Below are 19,711 nucleotides of genomic sequence, written 5' to 3' on the forward strand. Positions count from 1 at the left end.
AGATTTTCTACATGTACACATGAACCCAGACTCCAGGCTTTAAGCCGACCGACTGTGGAGACGTTCCCGACTCGACGTGCACACGAGAACACTACTTCCTCTTGTAGATGGCAATAAGAGTCATGGTCTTACAGAAAATCAACAACATTTGAGTGAAATTACAGTACGTGAAATCTGTTGCACATCAGAAAATCAGTGGTGAAAATCAGCATCACCTGCTGGTAAGAAATATCTTATTTTTTAAAATTATTCCCTAATCTGAAGAAAGGTATTAAAAGGTTAAACAAGAACGACACAACAAAAGGGGGCTAATCTTTTTGTCCATCACTCGGTGACAGTTTCTGCCCCTCGTTCTGCACCCATTCATTCAGAGATTAAAGCTGTAATTTAAAGAATTTAAAACATTTCAGTCCAGGTTTGGCCAGTCCATGTACCGAGGTTTTCAAGCTTATTTCAGTCTGATGCTAAAAAAAACAAAAAACAAACAAACAAAAAAACAAATAGAAGAAACATAATTTTGGTTGTTTTTTTCTTTACAAATAGATGACATGTTTCATAGCTTTGATAAATGTTTTATATGTTGAACAAGAGATGTCCAAATTACTTAAGAAAAATAAAGAATGAAAGGTCCCTTTAATGTAGCTCTAATTAGAGAATTACCAACTTCAGCATCTTTACCCTCCAACAGTGTTCAATCAGTTTTGTGGTCAAGCTGCCCCCTCACATAATGCCGCCCTGGACAGTCACCACATAAAAAAAACAGACATCCTTGCCACCGAGTGCTTTCCAAACAGTAAAATCAGCATATTAACATGTTACCCTTTCTAAAGCGGTGCACATAAAGGCAGCCAGAACAGAAAATTACGTTCATACTTTTTAGCACACGTGAGAACCCAGTTAAGATTAAACTTGTTACATTTTATGAATGAGTTGGACATGTAGAGCTGTCTGAGAATCCTGTCAACTCATTGACAATATCCTTCTTTCTATCATATTGCAAAGTAAAATCTGAAGCGTTGCATATTGTTAACATCTCGAAGTCTACAAGGTGCTATCAAAATTAAAAGTTTACCTTGGCTTTTCTTTTGTTTCGTTCTTTCCACGACGGCTCCCTTAATCTGGAAGCCGAAGCTTCTCAACAACATCATCATCATCATGTCTCTTTGTGTGTCCACGTCAAGTTTATATTCTGAGTCGCCCCACTGAGACGTTCAGTCTTTGTCCTTTGTTCAAAAATAAAAGTTCCTCCCGTCTTCCAGTTTCCGTTTCCTCTCCAGTCCTCACTGTGACGTCTAGTCACATGGCGCAAAGAGAGTCTCCTGATTGGGCAGCCTGAGCAACGGGCCTTCAACTCCTGCTTGATCCGCATCAACAGCTTGTAAGTGTGTGTATGTATTCATGTGTGTGTGTGTGTGTGTGTGTGTGTGTGTGTGTACAGTACAGAGTGAGACATAAAACAGGCAGTTTGTTATTGCACTGTTAAAGAGCAAATTTCAACTTTATGTTCTTTTTTGCAATCATTATTCCTTTAGATGGTGACTGGACACATGATGACTTTGTCCTCCAACAAGACGCTGACGACCAGGAAGACAAAGTAGAGCATGAACATGAGGAAGCCCAGAAACTTGCTCATTTTCCACTCGCAAGCCGCGATGGAAATGATGACGAAGAGGAGCATGAGGAAGAGGAGGACGATGGCACAGAACAGGCCGTTGCTGCTCACCTCCACGGGCTTGAAGTCGTTGATGATGTTGTAGAGGAGCCACGGGAACGGCAGGCTGGGAAGAAGAAGAAGAAGAGAGGTAGTCAGGTTTTCACAGGCGTCTTATGGAGTTGTTATGTTATGAGATGTTATGGGGACATTACCCGACGGTGATGTCGAAGATGTTGGAGCCCACGGAGCTGGACACGGCCATGTCGCCCAGGCCTTTTCGCGCCACAATCACGCTGGTGATCAGGTCGGGGATGGATGTTCCCGCTGCTAGAATGGTCAAACCCATGATTTCCTCTGTGATCCAGAAAGTCTCTCCAACCTTAAATAAAGCAACGATTTAAGAGTTTAATTAATTCAAAGTTGTTCCTCAAGGTTTCTGTCTTAGACAGCTTTTCTTTTATTTTGGTAATGGTATAATTGTACTGGTGGTATTTAAAAAGGTTTAGAGGACTCAGCCAGTAGATGTGTGCGATATTGATCCGATAAGTAAATACAAGGTCCAGATCACCAATATCAATACTTTTAATTTAAGTTTGACACATTGTCAAACTTAAATTGATTTGTTTTCCCTTTGAGTAATTTGCTCAAAACCAAGGACAGAATTTGTCTGCTAAATACCTCAATATCATATTGATATGGCAAACATTAGCAAGAGAAATCAAAAACAAATGGCAAACAATTGTAACTTGAGAGCGAATCCAAACAAACTCTTTTTGAGGTAAAGTTGAAATAAAATCCAATTTCAAGAGTTAATCTGAAACTTAAGTATCAAGTATCGCAACATGGCAGCATCAATCCGATACCGATACCGACTTGGTATCGATATTGATATTTTTGGCTCCCACCAGATGATTTAAACTCTCAATAAAAACAAACAGAACCTCAGATGACTGACAGTTCCTGAAAAGAGAGAAATAATTTTATGAACATCTTTATTTCTGGTTTAGAAGCCATTTTAACATTTTAAACCAATAAACCACCTGCATCCGCTCAATAACTGAGACATTTTTGCAGAATGTTTTTCTTCTTTCAGACTCCTCAGCTTCATGCAAGTGTAACAAACCGATACAATACATAAGTACTGTACGTCTAGTATCATAAATGCCAAACCTTTGCAACATTTTCTACAGCAAATACTTTCAGCAGACCCAATATTCAGTTCTGTCTGATCTAGAGGGGTTATTGATTAGGATTAGTTGTCAGAGTCCTGATAATTGCACTTATCCAGATTGTAAGAAGTCAGAATAGGGAACTATTACGATGCATGTGTGAGGCTAATGATGTCAATGTCTGTCAGGTACCTGGTGAGCCCACCACACCATCAGGTAGGAGAAGAACGCGATCCAACAGATGGAGCCGATGAACGTGATTGGAAAGAACCTTTCGGACGTCTGGAAAAAAACAAAAAACATCAACTAAAGCTCTTCATCAAATTTTCAAGCTTCAGACAAGGTAACAGCCTCACTTGAGACACTTTGAATGATTGATGATCATTTATAGAGTTTTTGAAAAATAAAAGCTAAAACAAAGCATCAGATTAAAACCAATAACCGAATATAAATGATGCAAACGTTGACATGTATGTACCATAACTATCATGTGCTGATTTTATGAATAGATGAATGGATGAATTTAAGTCGCCACAACAGTAAACATTTGGTCAAACCTCGTTATTGTTAATCTTTTTTTTGTCATGACGCCACGTTGGTCAAAACGTCACAGTTGTCACTTCAAAGACTTAAACTGTTCAAAATCAGAGCTTGGTCATACAACACTGGAAATTAGAAATTACAATATTTCACTGCTACGTGTTTCCGGTTACAACAAAGTCCATTTTTATTGGCATAATGACAAGACGCTTGCATAATCCTTAAGAAAATGGTGTCATTTATCACGAGGCCTGTCACCATAACGTTCACTGTTGAGATAAACAACGATGTTGTTTTGAGACCATTTTCAAGTAATGCATTGATAACAGTTTAATAATGCAAGTTTTCCTTCTCAAAGACCAATAAACTCCAGTTTTGCAAGGAATACTTTGCACTGGAACTGGAAGATATTTAAAATATGCCAAACAAAACACAACAACCAAAAACAAGAAATAAAGTGGAAATAAAAAACATTTACAGCCAAAAGCACAAAAAAATGGATTATGATAGTTTCTAGCTGTATCTTTAGATACATTTAGGATTTTTGGTTTTTATTGTGTTTTTCTTCTTCTTCTTCTTCTTCTTCTTCTTCTTCTTCCTCCTTGTTTTGTGCAACGAGCTCTTCTTCTCTGGTGTTTTTGGACAACTCTCCTGACAGATACGATACTCCATCTCACAGAAGGAGCCACTGAAACCACACCTGATTTGTAAATGTGGAATCCGGACACAACATTTAACTTTTTTTAAATTGCTCTTCTGCAATTTACTCATCACAAATACCTGAACAAATAAGAATTTTGCCAGCACGCTCAATTTGCGTCGAGGATGATTTGAGTACAGTACATTATAATTGTACGTCGTTCTAAACCAAAACCTCGTTTCCCTCACCTCTCTCCTGACGTCGGGCAGTGTGAGCCACAGGGGGAAGACGATGGGCAGGATGAGCAGGTAGGTGATCTGTTTCCTCGGGGTGTCAGGCCAGGCCAGGCTCAGAGGCTGGTCCTCATCTTCCTCTTCCTCACCCTCCTGAAGAGAAGTTAAATGTTCGACACATTAATATCGCCGAGCAACAGCATTTCATTACCGTCGAACCGGCAAGCTATTTTAAGATGCAGTTTATTAGCAGGAATGTGTTGATTGTTTTTTTTTTTGTTTTGTTTTTTTGCAGGGATTTCATTTATTTTCGAGTCAAGAATGTCGTGAACTGAACGGTGGACAGAAAACCGTACCTGATCTCCTCCTGCAACTCCGTTCATGGGCGGCGTGACCTCAACGGCGACCCTTGAACTGTTTGGGAGTTTTTTGTCACCTTTCAGGGCAAAAACGAAAACAAAAACATGATAAATAGTGAGAGTTTGCTCAAAACGCAGAGAAAAGAGAGACCTCTACGTCATCTTAAATCATTTTTGCTAGCAACTTAAGTCTGGACAAAGTAAGTAAGTAAGCTAGCTGGTGTGTGATTTTGTTGCAGTTCCTCACCAACACCGTTGGCCGTGGGACCTTCTTCTTTACACTTCTGTTTGGCCATTTTGTGGAGGATGGACGCCTTCTCTCTAAACCGTCCTGCAACAAACCACAGATCTGTGAACGTTAGGACTCAGGACAGGTGCCGCGTGCTCCGAGTGAGGCACAAAGTCTGTATCGTCTCTCCGAGTCGCACCTTCATTACTGAGGGGGTCGAGTGTGTGTATCATGAGCTGGAAGATGCTGTTCCTCATCAGGGAGTTGTGCAGAGATGCACAGCTGCCTTCCCTCTGCAGCCGGGGTTTGGCCTGTGAGATGAAAATGAATCCACAAGACGCAGGATATCATTGATGTACATACTTTTATATTATTTATAGAACAAAAAAAACATCAACCAATATGTAACTTTGATATGAACAAATAGTTTTCCTCTAAAACTCTTCAGACAAACTCACCGTCAACTTGTTCTCATCGTCTGCTGATGAATTTGCCTTCAGGATAAAAGGGGAAATGAATGGATGAATACATTTAAATAATTCATAAACCATTAAGTTTACAGAGGATTAAAAAAACACAGACTAGCTTCAATTTGAAGACTTCACTTCAGTATATTTTATGGACTAAAGTCGTCTTGTTGTGCACTGAGGAACTAAATAAGTAAACTATAGATAATTTACGTGATACATCAGACATGAATGCTAAAACATCAGATTATAGATTCTCATCTTTTTTACACCATAAGTGAACTTAGGTGGCAAAAGAATTACCTGAAATAATTTGTACATTTAAAATCAATTTGATAATTTTAGGGATGAAAGGTTAAATAGAAGGTTATGGATTGAGTTTCATAAAACTGTAGGCTTGCAACACATTTTGTCATTTATTATTTTTGTTTGTTTTGTGTTTTTTGCTGTTGTAACAGAGTTATACCTTAAAAACACAGAGTGAAAAGTAAGCAATGATAAGGAAGCAACAAAAAGTCCAACATGTGCAGCAGAAAAGACTTTAACAAAGCACCAATGTTTGCTTGGAATAATAATAAAAAAAAGACTTCATCCCCTCTTCACAACTCTAGATAAAAATGGAAACTGTCGATGATCATAAAAACAAAATGAAAATACCAATGTAACATCATCATATTTAATTTGTTTCATTGCAGATACTTTGTTTATGGATTTCATCACAGACCCTAAATAAACTTCAGATGTTAAAGTCAAAATGAATCATATTACCAGCTTTACAGAAATATTTCAAAAACTAAAACAATGTTTAAAAAACAGTGTCAGTTTAAGAAAAAAAGAAATTTTGTATTTTGTATTTTACATTTTATCTTTATTTCCTTCTCAATAGTTCACAAAAAAAAATCTGACAGAGTCATCAAAACAATCAAACCTCCTTTTATAATTGCTGGCCACCTTTTTGCCTGTTTCTGGATGTTGGATATTTGTCTTTGGAGATGAGCTGTAGGTCTCCTTACCATCACCCTAATCTTTAACTCTCTCCACAGATTAGCTATCAGATTCAAATCAAGAATCTGGCCGGGTCGGTCCCAGGCATCGATATTACATCCAGTCAGAAGATACAGCTAAAGAATTACCACTCGGCATCAAATGTAAAAGAGAGATTGAAAATATGCTTGTTGAGAAAAATTAAAAGCTCATAAAACTGAGTTTGGGAGTGGAGTTAGTCTAAGATGGTAGAATATAAATTCAACTCTAACTGCAGCCTCCTGGAAAACTTAAACTTATTTATTTATTTTTTTTAATGCTAATTTTAAATGTTATTTATACAGCAGACAATGTATTAACTCCTTGTGGAACCACTTTTTAAAATATTTGAGGCACCTCTTTATTGTTGACTCACTAGTTGATTTCAAAACAAATAGTGACACAAATGTCACAACATATCAAAAAACACACACACAAAAAAACCCAGCAAAAACAAACAAATCAAAGACGCTGTGGTGGTGAGTTGTAGCCAAAAGGCTTGAAGGGGCCCGTCAATCAAACAATGCCCAGGGCCCTGCACAAGTTTGGGTTGGCCCTGCAAAGCATGAGGGTCAATGTTTTGAAGGCTTTCTCTGATTCTAAATCTGATAATAAGTTGGTAAGGTGTGATAGGTGTAATCAAGAAATTTGATTCCTGTGTTTTTAACTTAAAGTGAACAAAATGCTAAAATTTGTAAGAAATATGTGCTACATTTAACATCGAATCCATTCCCGGGAAATATGTGCAACAAAAACGATACACAATTCCATGTTTCTAAAATTATGGAAGCAAAATTTAAAAGAAATATATGATGCACTATCCTGCAACCATGCCCTGTCACCGAGACAGAATACAAACGTTTAATGAAAGATTTATGTTAACTGCACTAAACTTGAAAAAATATTATTTATTAAACCTGAAAAAAAAAACAACAACACGTCAAACTCTCTTGAAAATAAAATTTTCACTATTTCCACATGTTCTTATTCAACAACTAGATATAAGTCAATGGTTTGTTGGAATGTAGAAGGAAGCAAACTTCACACTCATCTCTTCATTTTCAAAGTACAAATGAATAAAGTTGTGATGTTCTTGTTCGAACATGACAGAATAATTATCCTGCACCATCACGTTAGAAAATCGTCTCTTGGTATTCGCTTTTATACGATTTACAAAACTAGCAACAAATGTCAGTTCAGGAAAAATGAATTCATCAACGTTCTTTTAACAGTGAAGATTTCAACGTTTAATGTCAGACTCCAGAGTCGCTGCTGTGATCCCTCAAGTTGAACCCCTTAAGATTTTCTCCCATCAAACCAAACATCAAAATCCAATATGGCTGCCATGCGCATTAAAAGAAATGAGACAACTGCTGTAAAATGCTGGGTGCAGCTGCTCCACCGAGCTGCTTCTCGCTGTTTTGTGTCTTTAAATATGTCATGCATCATACAGTAAAACTGAGACAAAGTTTTGCTTTTTGACGTGTGTTGCAAACGCTAAATTACAAATTGGCTGCTTGTATTGCCATCCTGACAACTGAGGAGGTCACATTTACAAACTTATCCTGACATCCTGAGTGTTAGCTGAAGCCTTATTGTTGATACTTAAAGGAGGAACGATAAATAAAATCAGATATCATCAGACGTAAAATAAAGCTAGACTGGTTTACAAAGAGTTGGCGTCATAAAAATGTGCTCCAAAGATCTACTATAGCTCCTAAAATGTGATGCTAATTAATAAAAAAAAATAAAATAAAATTCAAATCCATCAGCATAAAGGAGGTAAGTTTAGTGAGAGCCACCCTGAAGTCCCTCACAGGCCTTAGAGCATGTGAAACAATTTAATGTTATGTTTGTCCAGTTGCTCAAACAACACGATAAATAATAATAATGATAATAAAATAATAATAAAAAAATTATTTATAATAATAATAATAATAATAATAATAATAATAATAATAATAATAATAATAATAATAATAATAATAATAATAATAGTTTATTCATGTCTGTCTTTTCCAAATACACAGTGGAGCCAGAAATTCACAAGAATAAGAAGAATAAGATAGGAGCTCAAATTTAAAAGAGCAATATGCAGGATTTTTTGACATTTAGTTTTTTTTTGTGTGTGTGTGTGTTTTTAAAGGCCACAATTCTTTGCATTTAAGCACCGGATTCTTTCCCATTTTTCCCTCACAAATCAAAGTAAAGCACGAACATCCTTCTCGACAAATCGCCTCACCTCTGAACAGATGTGATTCTGCTCAGATATTCACGTCTGTTCCCCTCCAAACAATAAGAATGCTGGAAATGATCTCAGGTTCTGGGCGGGGATGACGTACCGCACCGCCCAGCACAAAATCTAGTCTCCCTGTTTCCAGGACCAAACTGGGACGCCGACTGAACAAGCAACAAAGCAATAGAAAACCTGCTCAGAGCACAACTGGCCTAGAAGACACTAATCTGTTTCTCTGTTTTTCTCTGCTGTTTTCAATGCCTCGCTTAAAAGATTCACCACTGTCTGTGAATCTCACCTCTAAAGTCTTCCCACATATTGAAAACTCATGAATATTTTTATTTTAGCGTTATTAAATGCTCTGACAGCTTGTTTTTTCCAGCTGGAAGGTGAAATTTGGATATTTTGCAGCCCTTAACAAGTTTTCTTCCAGGTTAATCTGCATTTATATCCTTTTATCTCCCATTAAGACATTTTCTATAAAGCGCAGAGCGAACAACAGCGGCCCTGTCAGCAGATTAAACCTGAAGACAGAGCAACTCCATTTATACTCAGATTTAACACCAGTGGGCGAATTTAGGGGATTCTTTTTTTTTTAAATTGATTATGATAAATTTCATTAGGGTACGAGAGTAAAGGGGTTTAATAGAAATGCATGCTTCACTTTCCAGTGTTTAAGAAGTAAAAAAAAAATTTTCAACTCCATTTATCATTTCCTTTTAACTTTCTGTGGGGCTTTGTGTTGGTCCTTCACATAAAATAACAACCCATCACTGAACCTGAAAACATGTCAAATGGATCAAATTCATGAAGGTTATGATTATGTTTAAGGCAAGAAATAATTTACTTCCAGACCATATCTAAAAATTGTTCAGAGGATTTTCAAGCTTGTCCGTTTAACTTAAAAGAGTTTGTGTGTTTCCGTTTGTGGGGCGGATCTGTGGAATAGTTTGGTTGATGGATGGAAGCAAAGACAAAATATAAGAGTTTTTAAAAAAGGATCATAAAAATGATATTTTTGCGGAGACAAACAACAGAGGATGAGCTGCAGTGAAGTTTCCTCTTTTGCTTTTTCAGCCACGTTGGATTCAACGTTTGGTTTTTATCACAAATCTTTGCTGCAATTGGAAATTTACTATGCCTTTGTTTATGTTTTATTCATGAACGTAATCATAGAATATGTTTGACATGTCTTGTTAAACGTGCATTTTTGATCCTTCTGTCTTTTAACTTATCTTTGCAACAATTCAATAAACTCCATGCACCAAGATTAAATTGTGTACAAAAATATTAAAAACGCAACCTTAAGATTCCAGCATTTGAGGAAAATAAATACAAGAAAAATTTTCTAAATAAACAAAAAAAAAAATAAATCTGAATTTAATCCTCACATGCTCGTGGTACGCATAATTAATAACTAATAAGACAAAAAAAAAAATAACTTAGATCAAAGGTTACATTTACAGAAATCTCAACATGCTCATAATTTGTCAAATCTTTTACAACAGCATCCACATGTTTGCAGAACAAGAACAAACAAACACCCAACTCCTTTCTCCTTTCCTCCCCAGCCCCCTCGTGACCCCCCACCGGACCGCCTCTGGAGTCTGGTGGTTTCTCCGCAAACCCACCGACCGAGGCGAAAGGCGCCGACCGCGGGTCAGCAGGTTCACGCCCCCTCGTCCTGATCACCGTCATGCCGCTGAGGCGCCATCAGATCTACTTTCTCTGTCTGCGTCTCTTCTTCTCCGTCCACCTGACTGTCGAAGCTGTGCGATTTATCCAGGATTAATCCGCGGGGATCACCGCTTTTAGATTGCTGATTTTCGAGCCTGCGTGCGAAACTCCACCAGTAACCACCAACCAAGCTCCGACACAACTTACCGTCACCCGCCGCCAATTTATATATTTTTAAGTATTTACAGTAAATATTCCTTCTTAAGTCAGTGGCATTAGCTACAAATACTAAACCCAGAGGTTTGGTGGAGCTCCCCATAAATAAGAGTAGCACTACTTCCACATACTTTTACTCAAGTAAAAGGTAGCCGTCCAAGAAATAACTCAAATTAGAGTTAAAAAAGTATTTGCTGACAAGTTTACTCAAGTACTGAGTAACTGATCAAAAGGATCAATCATTTAATGTTTAAAAATTACATAATCCGTCGGATTAAAATATAAGGTTAAGTGGAAATTTTGGTACTTCAGGGACGAAAATGACAATAGTTCATGTAAGTAACAAAAAATAACAAAATCAGGCAAAAGATAAAATTTTCCAGATCAGTTTCTTTCAACAAAATAAATAAATAAAATAAAATAAAACTTATGAAACATGAACAAGAACTGCATGTGGTGAAGTTTTAGTTAAAACATGTCTGTATTTCACTCAGTTGGTAGAAAATCCTGAAATTTTACTCAACTAAGAGCAGTAATCAAACTCCAGTGCAGTAAAAAAAAAAATAAAAAAATAAAAAATAAAAAAAAGACTCCTAAAAATACATTTAAAAGAAAATTGACTGCTGCCGTCACTGCCGGTAAGCGCTTGATCAGGGGATCAGAGAGGATTGCTGACTCTACCGCCGTCAGAGAGCAAACCCGCACATCTCTCCCATTTGATTCTTGAGCAACAAACCCAGCTGACAGCAATAAACTCCCATCAGGCATCAGCCGAGGCCTGGAAGACGAAACACACTCTGCTGCCTCGAGTTGGACTGAAGCAGCAGGCGGACATTTTCTCCCTGTGGTTCTGATGATTCCTTCTCCCCTGAGGGAGCGTCTGGCTATTATTAGTAGCTCTAATGGGATTGGGAAGAATTAACCTGGAGGATTAGTTAGCCGCTACTGACCCATGAGGGCAAGGCATCTGGACATCAAGTGCCGGGACGGGAGGAGAAAAGCTGCTGAAGGGAGACACAGCTGATCGCCAGAAGGACAGAAATGTCAGAGAGGCAGACTTTTCTCATGCTTTATTTATTTTTATTTTATTTATTTATTTATTTATTTATTTATTTTTATCAGTTCAGAAATAAAGAGTTTGCTGCCCAAAAGGCTCTGAATCACACATCTAGAAAGTCGAGAAATGTTCTGGTTCTGTTCTTCGCTGCCTCAGTATTTCAATAATGTTGAAATACATTATTGAAATGAAGTTTAAGAAGTTTTGACCACAATCACATAAATCATATAGAGGTTTTGCTGACTTTAGCGGCCGCATTCCCTTGTCACATGTTGAACTCAAACATGTTCTCGTGTGCTACTAGCAAACAAAAAAATCTGATTTTATTGAGTTTGAACTCGAGCAGATCTCCTGAAGCAGTGAGGGACGGACAGATCCTGCTGGACCCAAGATCAGCCTTCCACAGGCGGAGTTTTACATCCGTTAAGCCCTTCATTAACTGTAACTTCTTTTACCTCAAACGCAGGCCTAGTGGCTGTCAAATGTCACTTTTTGTTGCAAACGTTGTTTACAAAAGTGTGTTTTGTATCAACGTTTCAGTGGGAAAACCAAGTGTTGCACTTTTGCCTTTTCCTGCACACCTGAGCATGGCTAATGTGACCATGAGGTTCACTTTCACTTTGACTCCGATGACCAAAATAAATAAACAAACAAGCTCGCACATGTAATATTTTAAAAATGATGGCATATATTAAATTTAGAAATAAAATAAATTCACTAGATGTGCTTGTGTGTGGAACATTCTCCCAGGAAGTCACTGGATTTACATGCTGCAGGTTTTACTCATAAGCGACGTGTAAATCATAAACCTTCCAAGCTAAATAATTTGCTGCGTTCTTCAAACCTCCCACGGTTTTCTGCAGAAAATTGTCTTACTTCACAGCATCCAGAGAACAAATAAACGTTTTGAAATTTCCGTGCAATATTCACATTTTTTAACTATTGTTATTTTGCGAATGTTGTCGCATCACAGTGATACGACGTGGTTGCACAAGGAATTGTTGTAAAATCGTAAAAAAGAAACTCTTTGACAAAACAACAAACACTCCGACTACAAAAACCTAAAATAGCGTCTTAAAAAAGTAAAGTGCTGAGGTCTGAAATAAAAGAGCATAAAAGCGTAATAACATGGCAGGAGAAAAGTGTGAGATATTATATTTTTAGTGTTTGTTTAATGTGCCAGTGGCAGCTGGAAAATAAAAACAAACAGTTTCTGTGCTCTGACAGATCTGCGTCGTCTTCAGCAGGGGGATAGTTTAGGGAGGGGGTGTCGAGGTTGGGCAGGGGGCTTTGTGATATTTTGTTTTCCAGAAGCGGTCAGCGGCCAGTCGAGGACCCTGTGGACTTTATTTCATAGACATTTTCTCTGCAGATGTGCAGCCTGAATAATCTCACCCAGATCCAGGAAGTTAAGACAGAATAACTTTGAGTATTCCAACAATAAACGTAGCAAGGTTTAACTCCTGAATTAAACAAGTTGTAGTAAATCATACATTTCTTAGCAACAAGTGTGAATATTTTTGAATGTTCTGCAAAAGCCTTCAAAGTAACTTAATGGGTAAAACCCCAAAAATGAGGCCTCTCTTTTTTTTTCTTTTCTAAAAAAAAAAAAAAACTTTCGGAGATTTAAAACACAAAAAGATATTTATGTAAAGCATTGAAAAATAATCCTCATGTTTTCAATTTAAAAATCAAATAACGGAAAGTCAAAGTGGGTATATTTTTCCAATTCTGAGAGTGTCAAGGAGCCTACTGGGGACTGAAACTGGAGCTGGTGCAAGTAAAACATGAATATTCACACAATGCCAACAAAAATAACAAAAACTATTTATTTTTCAATCCTTTAGCTGTATAAAAGAGGATAGATATCAAAATAGCAACTCTGAAACCAAATACAAGTTATTCCTGTTTATGTATAAGCTACTCTTCGCATGGCAGTACAGCTAAATACTACAGGAAGTTGGAAAAGAATAGTTAAAATAAAAAAGAATAGAAAAGTTCATTTTCTTAAGATGTACACATAAATTATTAATTTTCACAAAAAACACTGCCTAAACTGAATCTTCTTTTGTCATTCTGTTTATGTAAAACAACATTAGCAGCGCAGCACAGCTAGCTCACGTGGGAAGTTAAAAAGTAATCGAAACTCTCATGAGCTAAAGCTGCAAAGTTGGATTATTGATGGGTAGAATGTCGGTTTTCTTTCCTTAAATGTACATGTAAACTATTTATTGTTAATTTTACATAAAAACAAAAATCATTTCCCCTCGTTGCTCCTATGCGCTCAAAACTTTGCAACTGCACAGCTAGGCGCTACGAGAGGCTAAAAGGTCTCATTTTAGCTTTAAAAGGTAATGTCTACAGTTTATTTTTAATAAAGTATAATTAGTACATTGTACATTGTTCCTTTAAATCATAACCTAAACTGTTTCTTAGTTGCTGTCGTTTCATGTAAAAGTTGGCGTAAGTAGAGCAGCACAGGTATTTGTTGCAGGACATTAGAAAAGCAACTCCCATTAAACTAATGCTTCAAACTCTGCGAAGCATTGTTCCTAATCAGTCCTTTTTGTGGTTGTTGAAAATATTGCCTCAGAATCTTCATGTGATATAATTAATAGTCGTCATAGTTCTTTCAGCACTCAGCTACAAACAGAAAATGGTTGCAGAAAGCAAAAAGCCAAAAACAGCAGGCACAGACTGTGGGTGAGTTCGTACTCAAAATAAAACCCATTTTTCTTTCTAACTCTGCCGGCAAAGTCAAAGTCATTATTCATATTGGAAAACAGGAAAACACGCCATGTTCTCTTTTACTTTGCACGGTTTGTATTCCAGCCCAAAAGCTCCCAGAACCTTAATCTGATTTACTTGAAGACGTTGGCCCAGAACTGTTACATCACTCCTTTGCTTAAGAGCCTTATTGGACTCTGGTCTGAACCAGGTCAAAAAAAGAAGAGGCCGAAGAGGAGGTCTAGATGTACAGGCTTAGTCAGCATGAAAAACTCACAGCTCTGTATTGTTATTATAAAATCCTTTATAATTTACAGCCACACAGATTCTAAATAAAATATCAATACCAGATGTTTGACACAAATCAAGTGCGGTAATCTCAGACAAGTTATAATTGTTGATCAAACATAAATGTAAGAATAAATTTGCTCATCAGGTGCTTTTTTTTATTTTTGCAGGAATTTGATAGATGGATGTATGAATGAACGGGTTCATACATCCGTATGAATCCGGATGTATTCATACGGATACAGATGATCCGTATCCGTATGCATAACAAGATCTGTATGCTCCGTAACATGTAAGGATACGGATCTCTTGTGTGCTTGTAAGAGCATACAAGAGATTTGTATGCTCTTGTTTAAAGCATATCTTTAAACAAAGACATGCTTTGTCTTTGTTTAAAATCCTTTATAATACAAAATATGAGTATTTACAATTAATCGCTATTTTATAGCAAAAAATAATCATAATTTTCTGTGACTCTACACCTGAAAGCTGTTAAGTACTCTTTGCAGGACATTTGTGCAAAAGTTCCTGCTTGCGTTCCCTTCCAAACAATTCTTGCCATATTTTATATCGATTACCCAGATTATTATAACACGAAGTAAAGGGGAACTGTCAAATTAGTGTCCATATTTGAGTTACGAATGTGATTATTTAGTGAAAGTCATTTCCTGGATGCATTATATAGAATTTGTCGGTAGTTTCTTTTTTTTTTTTTTTTGATCAAAACAAAAAACCCACCAAAGTATTTAGAGGAACTTAAGAATATTTTAGGGAAGCTTCGGCCACCCTAAAACAGGCCTGGGGACGCCCCTGGATGGATGGATGGATGGATGGATGGATGAATGAATGAATGAATGAATGAATGAATGAATGAATGAATGGACGGATGGACGGATGGATGGATGAGGCTCACCTTTGGAGCGGCTTCCAGCTCGACCACCTGGTTGCTCCCCAGGCTGGATTTGATGAGGTTCTCTATCTGAGAATTGAACTTCATGAACGTCACGTAGCAGGTGTAGCACAGCAACAGACTAATACTTTCCGACACCGTGATTTGGTTATCCAGGAAGAAGTAGATGAGGAGGAGCAGCCCGACGATGTAAAACGAGACGTCTCTGAACAGAGGCCACCAGGTGAGGTTCAGCACCTCCTTGGAGAAAAGGGCGCACATTCCGATCACAAACAGGATGTTGAACACGGCCGAGCCCACGATGGTGCCGATGCCCACGTTGCTGTGGGAGACGAAGACTCCTATGACGGAGGTGAAGAGCTCTGGGGCCGAGCCGCCCGCCGCCATGAAGGTGGCCCCGGCCACGTCGTCCGAGATCTCCAGCTTCTCTGTTATGACGGTGAGTGCGGGGACGAAGAACTCATCGCAAACGATGGCTAAGGCTATGAACATGTACAACATTCCAAACATGTGAAGAGCCACGTAGCCCTGGCGCCTGTCCTCCACGCTGAATAAGTCTGTTGGGTAGTCTCCTTGGTTCATGTCCAGGTGGGAAGACTTCATGGCCACCGGCGTGTCCTCCGGGGCGCCCGACACGTTCTGGTGCTGCAGAAGAGTTCTTTGGGGCACTGCTGCGTCAGCTGGGGACTCGGCAACTGATTCTCTCTGTTCAGTGGCCACGGCTGTGGCCAACGACAAGGCACTCAGTGAACAAACTGTGCAGACTGCCACCAGGCTGAGGATGAAGCCGAGAATCCGTCCAGGCCGCAGCTTTCTCTTGACGGCCTGGTGGTGGAACCGGGTGTCGACATCGTGGGGATCCAGGAAAGGATCGGAGCAGGAGAAAGCTATCATCTCTTGACTTCTTATGGGTAGCATGAAATCCATGGTGCAGGCTGGCAGACAGAGCTGGGGTGTCTGGAATTCCCGTCACCAAAAGAAAAGAAAAAGCTGGGCTGGTGGTGCTGGTGGCTAAGGTCGAGGGAGGGGGTTCGGCAGGCGGCAGCGCTTCACCGGTTGGTTTGCATGCTGCTCCCCGGTCTAAACACCCTGGAGGTCCTCTGGTCTTATTCCGGGATCGAGCACATTCAAAGGCTTCCTCATATTACTACCTGCAAAACAAAGACGTTTATCATTATTATTTCCTTTGTCTAATCAGGTAAAAGCCTCATCTCAGCCCCAGATCTCATTCTTAAGAGGGATCTGGGCAGAAATCTGCAACACACGACAATCTGGTTACACAAAAGTGAAACAAACTAAAACACAAATCCAAAACAAATTACAAAACAGCTATAAAGCAATGACACTGGTGGTTGGAATCACATCGCACATAACGCGCTAAAGGGAATAATATCTAAAAATTGCTCTCAGGAAACATCAGTAAATATGGATAAAATGCATGTTTTCTTTTCATTTTCTACTGTATTTCTTTGCAGGGCTGATCACTGACTGATCTGACTTTGTTTTCACTCTCCTGGTCATCAGCAGTTTGTCGTTGAGCTGTCATTTCAGTGCAATTTGTTGCTCAAAATTTCCACTGATTTGCAAAATGCATCAGTTTAAGTCTTTGCAGCTCAACAGGGACGATTGTATCTGTCTTTAAATTGCATAATCTGCTCAATTTCTATCAAAATCTAAACATTGTTGTGATGTAATTGGTTCCCAAATGAGATGACGCCAACAAGGATAAAAAGAAAAATTGCTTCCCTTCAGCATTCAATAAACTGGGCTGTCTTTTTATGGTTAGCTGTGATAAATGAACACATCAGCAGAAAAAAAATTGTCAGAATTGCAGTTTTAAAAGCATAAACCAAGCGGAAGATCTGCAAATCTCTATCTATATATATTTATGCTCTTATAAAATAAAACCTGTGCAGTTTACAGCGTTACTGGCCGGTTGTCGGCGCTTAGAGGAGTTCCTCTGTCTTCTAGCTAAGGGGAGACACAAACTGCTGCTGATGTCGTCTTACACGTAATGAGACAATATCAACATCTGGTGAAAGTTTAAAGGATTTCACTATAGATGTTGTACAACGTGGGCAGTAGCAAACAGCCCCGTCTCCGTATGGTTCTCCGCTCAGAAAAGTCGACACGACCGTCTCGAGCTTAACGCTAGAGAGGTCCTTGCATCATTATCGTCTTAATGTTAAAATACAATTGTAAGAAGCCATTAATGTGGTTAATTCAACCTTTATATGTAATACGCTCAGAGAGACACAGTATAAAATGCTACTTCGTCTACATATAACACCTTTATCACTGAATAAGATGCATCGCCAGCTCTCTCCCTTATGCAATAAATGTGGAAGAGAGGTAGGAACGTATTACCATTATTTCTGGCAGTGCAGACTGATTAAACGATTCTGGGGCGCAATTTCTAAAGAGCTGAGTGACGTATTTCATGTAAGAATCAGATGTGAACCAGGTCTGTTTCTTCCTGGCCTCCCTTCAAAATCAGTCACTCTGACACAATTTGACTTCAAACTTTGTGACAAATTATTACTTTTGGCTAGAAAATGCATTTTAATTAATTGGATTAAGAACAAACCACCAACTATCACACAATGGTATAGAGAAATATTTAGGGTCCTCCCTCATGAAAGGCTTAGTGCAGTTCTTAAAGGTAATGAGAAACATTTCATTGATATGTGGTCTCCTGTGCTAAGCTATTTACCTAAAGAGTTGACACAACTTGTGATGAGAGGTCAGAATCCTATAAAGTGGAAGGTCTAATGAACATCCTCCTTTGGTATTACTATGCGTCTTTCTTCTTTCTTTGATCACCCGGCTAGTTATGATTGTTTTGATGTCAGGCTTTAAATATGTTAATGTTTGACGACCACTGAAGACATGATTTAACTGGAATGTGACATTGTACGGCGGCTTCCTTTTGTTTTATTTATTTTATCTTATTTTTTATTTGCTCTTTATGTTTGTTTGTTTTCTTCTGTTGTTTTTATTTTTCTTCCGTGTCCCATACTCATGTACGGTGACTGGCTGCACAGTGTGCAATTTTTTATTTTTTTTCTGTTTGTGAAAACACAAAACAAATAAAAATGGGTTTTTAAAAAAAATAAAAAAATAAAAAAAATTATAATAAAATACAATTGTAAAAAGAAAAAAAAAATCTGGGAAAACATCTAGAGAACATGGCAACTCCATGAGAGAACAGCGTCTTGGTACGAATCTCTTCTCATGGAGCCTCTGACCCTTGTGGCGGCGTTACTCACTTCAACAGAGCCACCGTTTTTGTTTTGGGTGTGGAGGTCTCGTTAGAGACACAGCTCAAACATTTACCCAGCAGCAGGGGGATACGTTTGCAGCCCTGGTCATGGTGCACCAAAGAAAATCATACAACCAAACCTAAGAGCGTGCAAATCACAGAACGTTACGAATTGCACGTGGTACTGGCAACTATTCTTGCAAAGTGACAAGGCTTTCTTTGCATTGAGAACCTTCTCTGGAGAGCTGTCCTTTAACTGTAGATTGCACATTAGTTAAAGCTCATTAAGACACAGTTTAATCCCTGAGAAGATATACTTAGATAAGCCTGAGGCTGTGCTCACTGGTGCTGATGCACAAAGTCAAAGAGCAGACATCAATAAAATTAACTCCGGGGAAGAATAAGAAGAGCTAAAGCTCATTCGTGCATTGTTTTGAGGTTCTCCAGGAGCGACAATTGGAAAACTCTAAACTTCATCTGGGATGATGGAAGCTCTACACAATTTCAAGCTACAGTGCAATGATCTTCTTTAGTAACTGTAGATCCATTTTTTAAAAAGAAACGTTTTAGACTTTTCTCATGATATAACTTTAATGCAGGAGCAACCCTCTGTTAAATCAACAAATGAACCATTTGGAGCATTGCAAATTAAGAAAGAAACGCATTTCACCTACCACTCTGGGATAGCCCCCGGTCTGCAGGAAAGTCTCCAGCAGGTGCTGCTCGGTCAAATCCAGTGTTTGTTTAAAAGTTTTTTATGATATTCCTGTAAATTGACTCCCAAAGCAGATCAACCCCAAATGTCAAGTGCTCAAACTGAAGGTCCCAACACTTAATCCATCGTGGATTTTCATCTGCGAGCAGAGGTGGAGCTCCAAAGACAGCGGCTCAGAGCAAGACACACCCTCCTTCAGCGTTCCTCCTCTTTGACTGTAACCACCGTCAGTCTGCTCTTTATCCTTGATCCCAGAGAAGCAGCTGGCCTTGCTGAACACACTTTGATTCTTTTGGAAATGTGACATAT

General features: G+C 38.5%; 1 protein-coding gene across 1 annotated transcript; it reads right to left on the reverse strand.

Annotated features, from left to right (window-relative positions):
- Window positions 1-525: 525 nt before the first annotated feature.
- slc24a2 (solute carrier family 24 member 2) lies at window positions 526-19,429 on the reverse strand. The gene is made up of 10 exons (XM_044114603.1): window positions 19,362-19,429; window positions 15,429-16,576; window positions 5,283-5,318; window positions 5,024-5,135; window positions 4,843-4,926; window positions 4,593-4,672; window positions 4,252-4,389; window positions 3,016-3,105; window positions 1,867-2,033; window positions 526-1,778 (listed from the first exon to the last, which is right to left on the reverse strand). Exons 2-10 carry the CDS (start codon window positions 16,350-16,352, stop codon window positions 1,529-1,531), a joined length of 1,881 nt encoding a protein of 626 aa, XP_043970538.1. The 5' UTR covers window positions 16,353-16,576; window positions 19,362-19,429; the 3' UTR covers window positions 526-1,528.
- Window positions 19,430-19,711: the final 282 nt, after the last annotated feature.

Source organism: Gambusia affinis, linkage group LG04 (assembly GCF_019740435.1).
Source record: "Gambusia affinis linkage group LG04, SWU_Gaff_1.0, whole genome shotgun sequence".
Classification (NCBI taxonomy): Eukaryota; Metazoa; Chordata; class Actinopteri; order Cyprinodontiformes; family Poeciliidae; genus Gambusia; species Gambusia affinis.

Coding starts and splice junctions, on each gene's coding strand:
- slc24a2 (XM_044114603.1), bottom strand. CDS start 16,352: ATGGATTTCATGCTACCCATAAGAAGTCAAGAGATGATAGCTTTCTCC. Junction 4,390..4,592: donor GAGTTGCAGGAGGAGATCAG/GTACGGTTTTCT, acceptor ACTTCTCTTCAG/GAGGGTGAGGAAGAGGAAGA. Junction 3,106..4,251: donor TGCCCGACGTCAGGAGAGAG/GTGAGGGAAACG, acceptor GTTTTTTTCCAG/ACGTCCGAAAGGTTCTTTCC.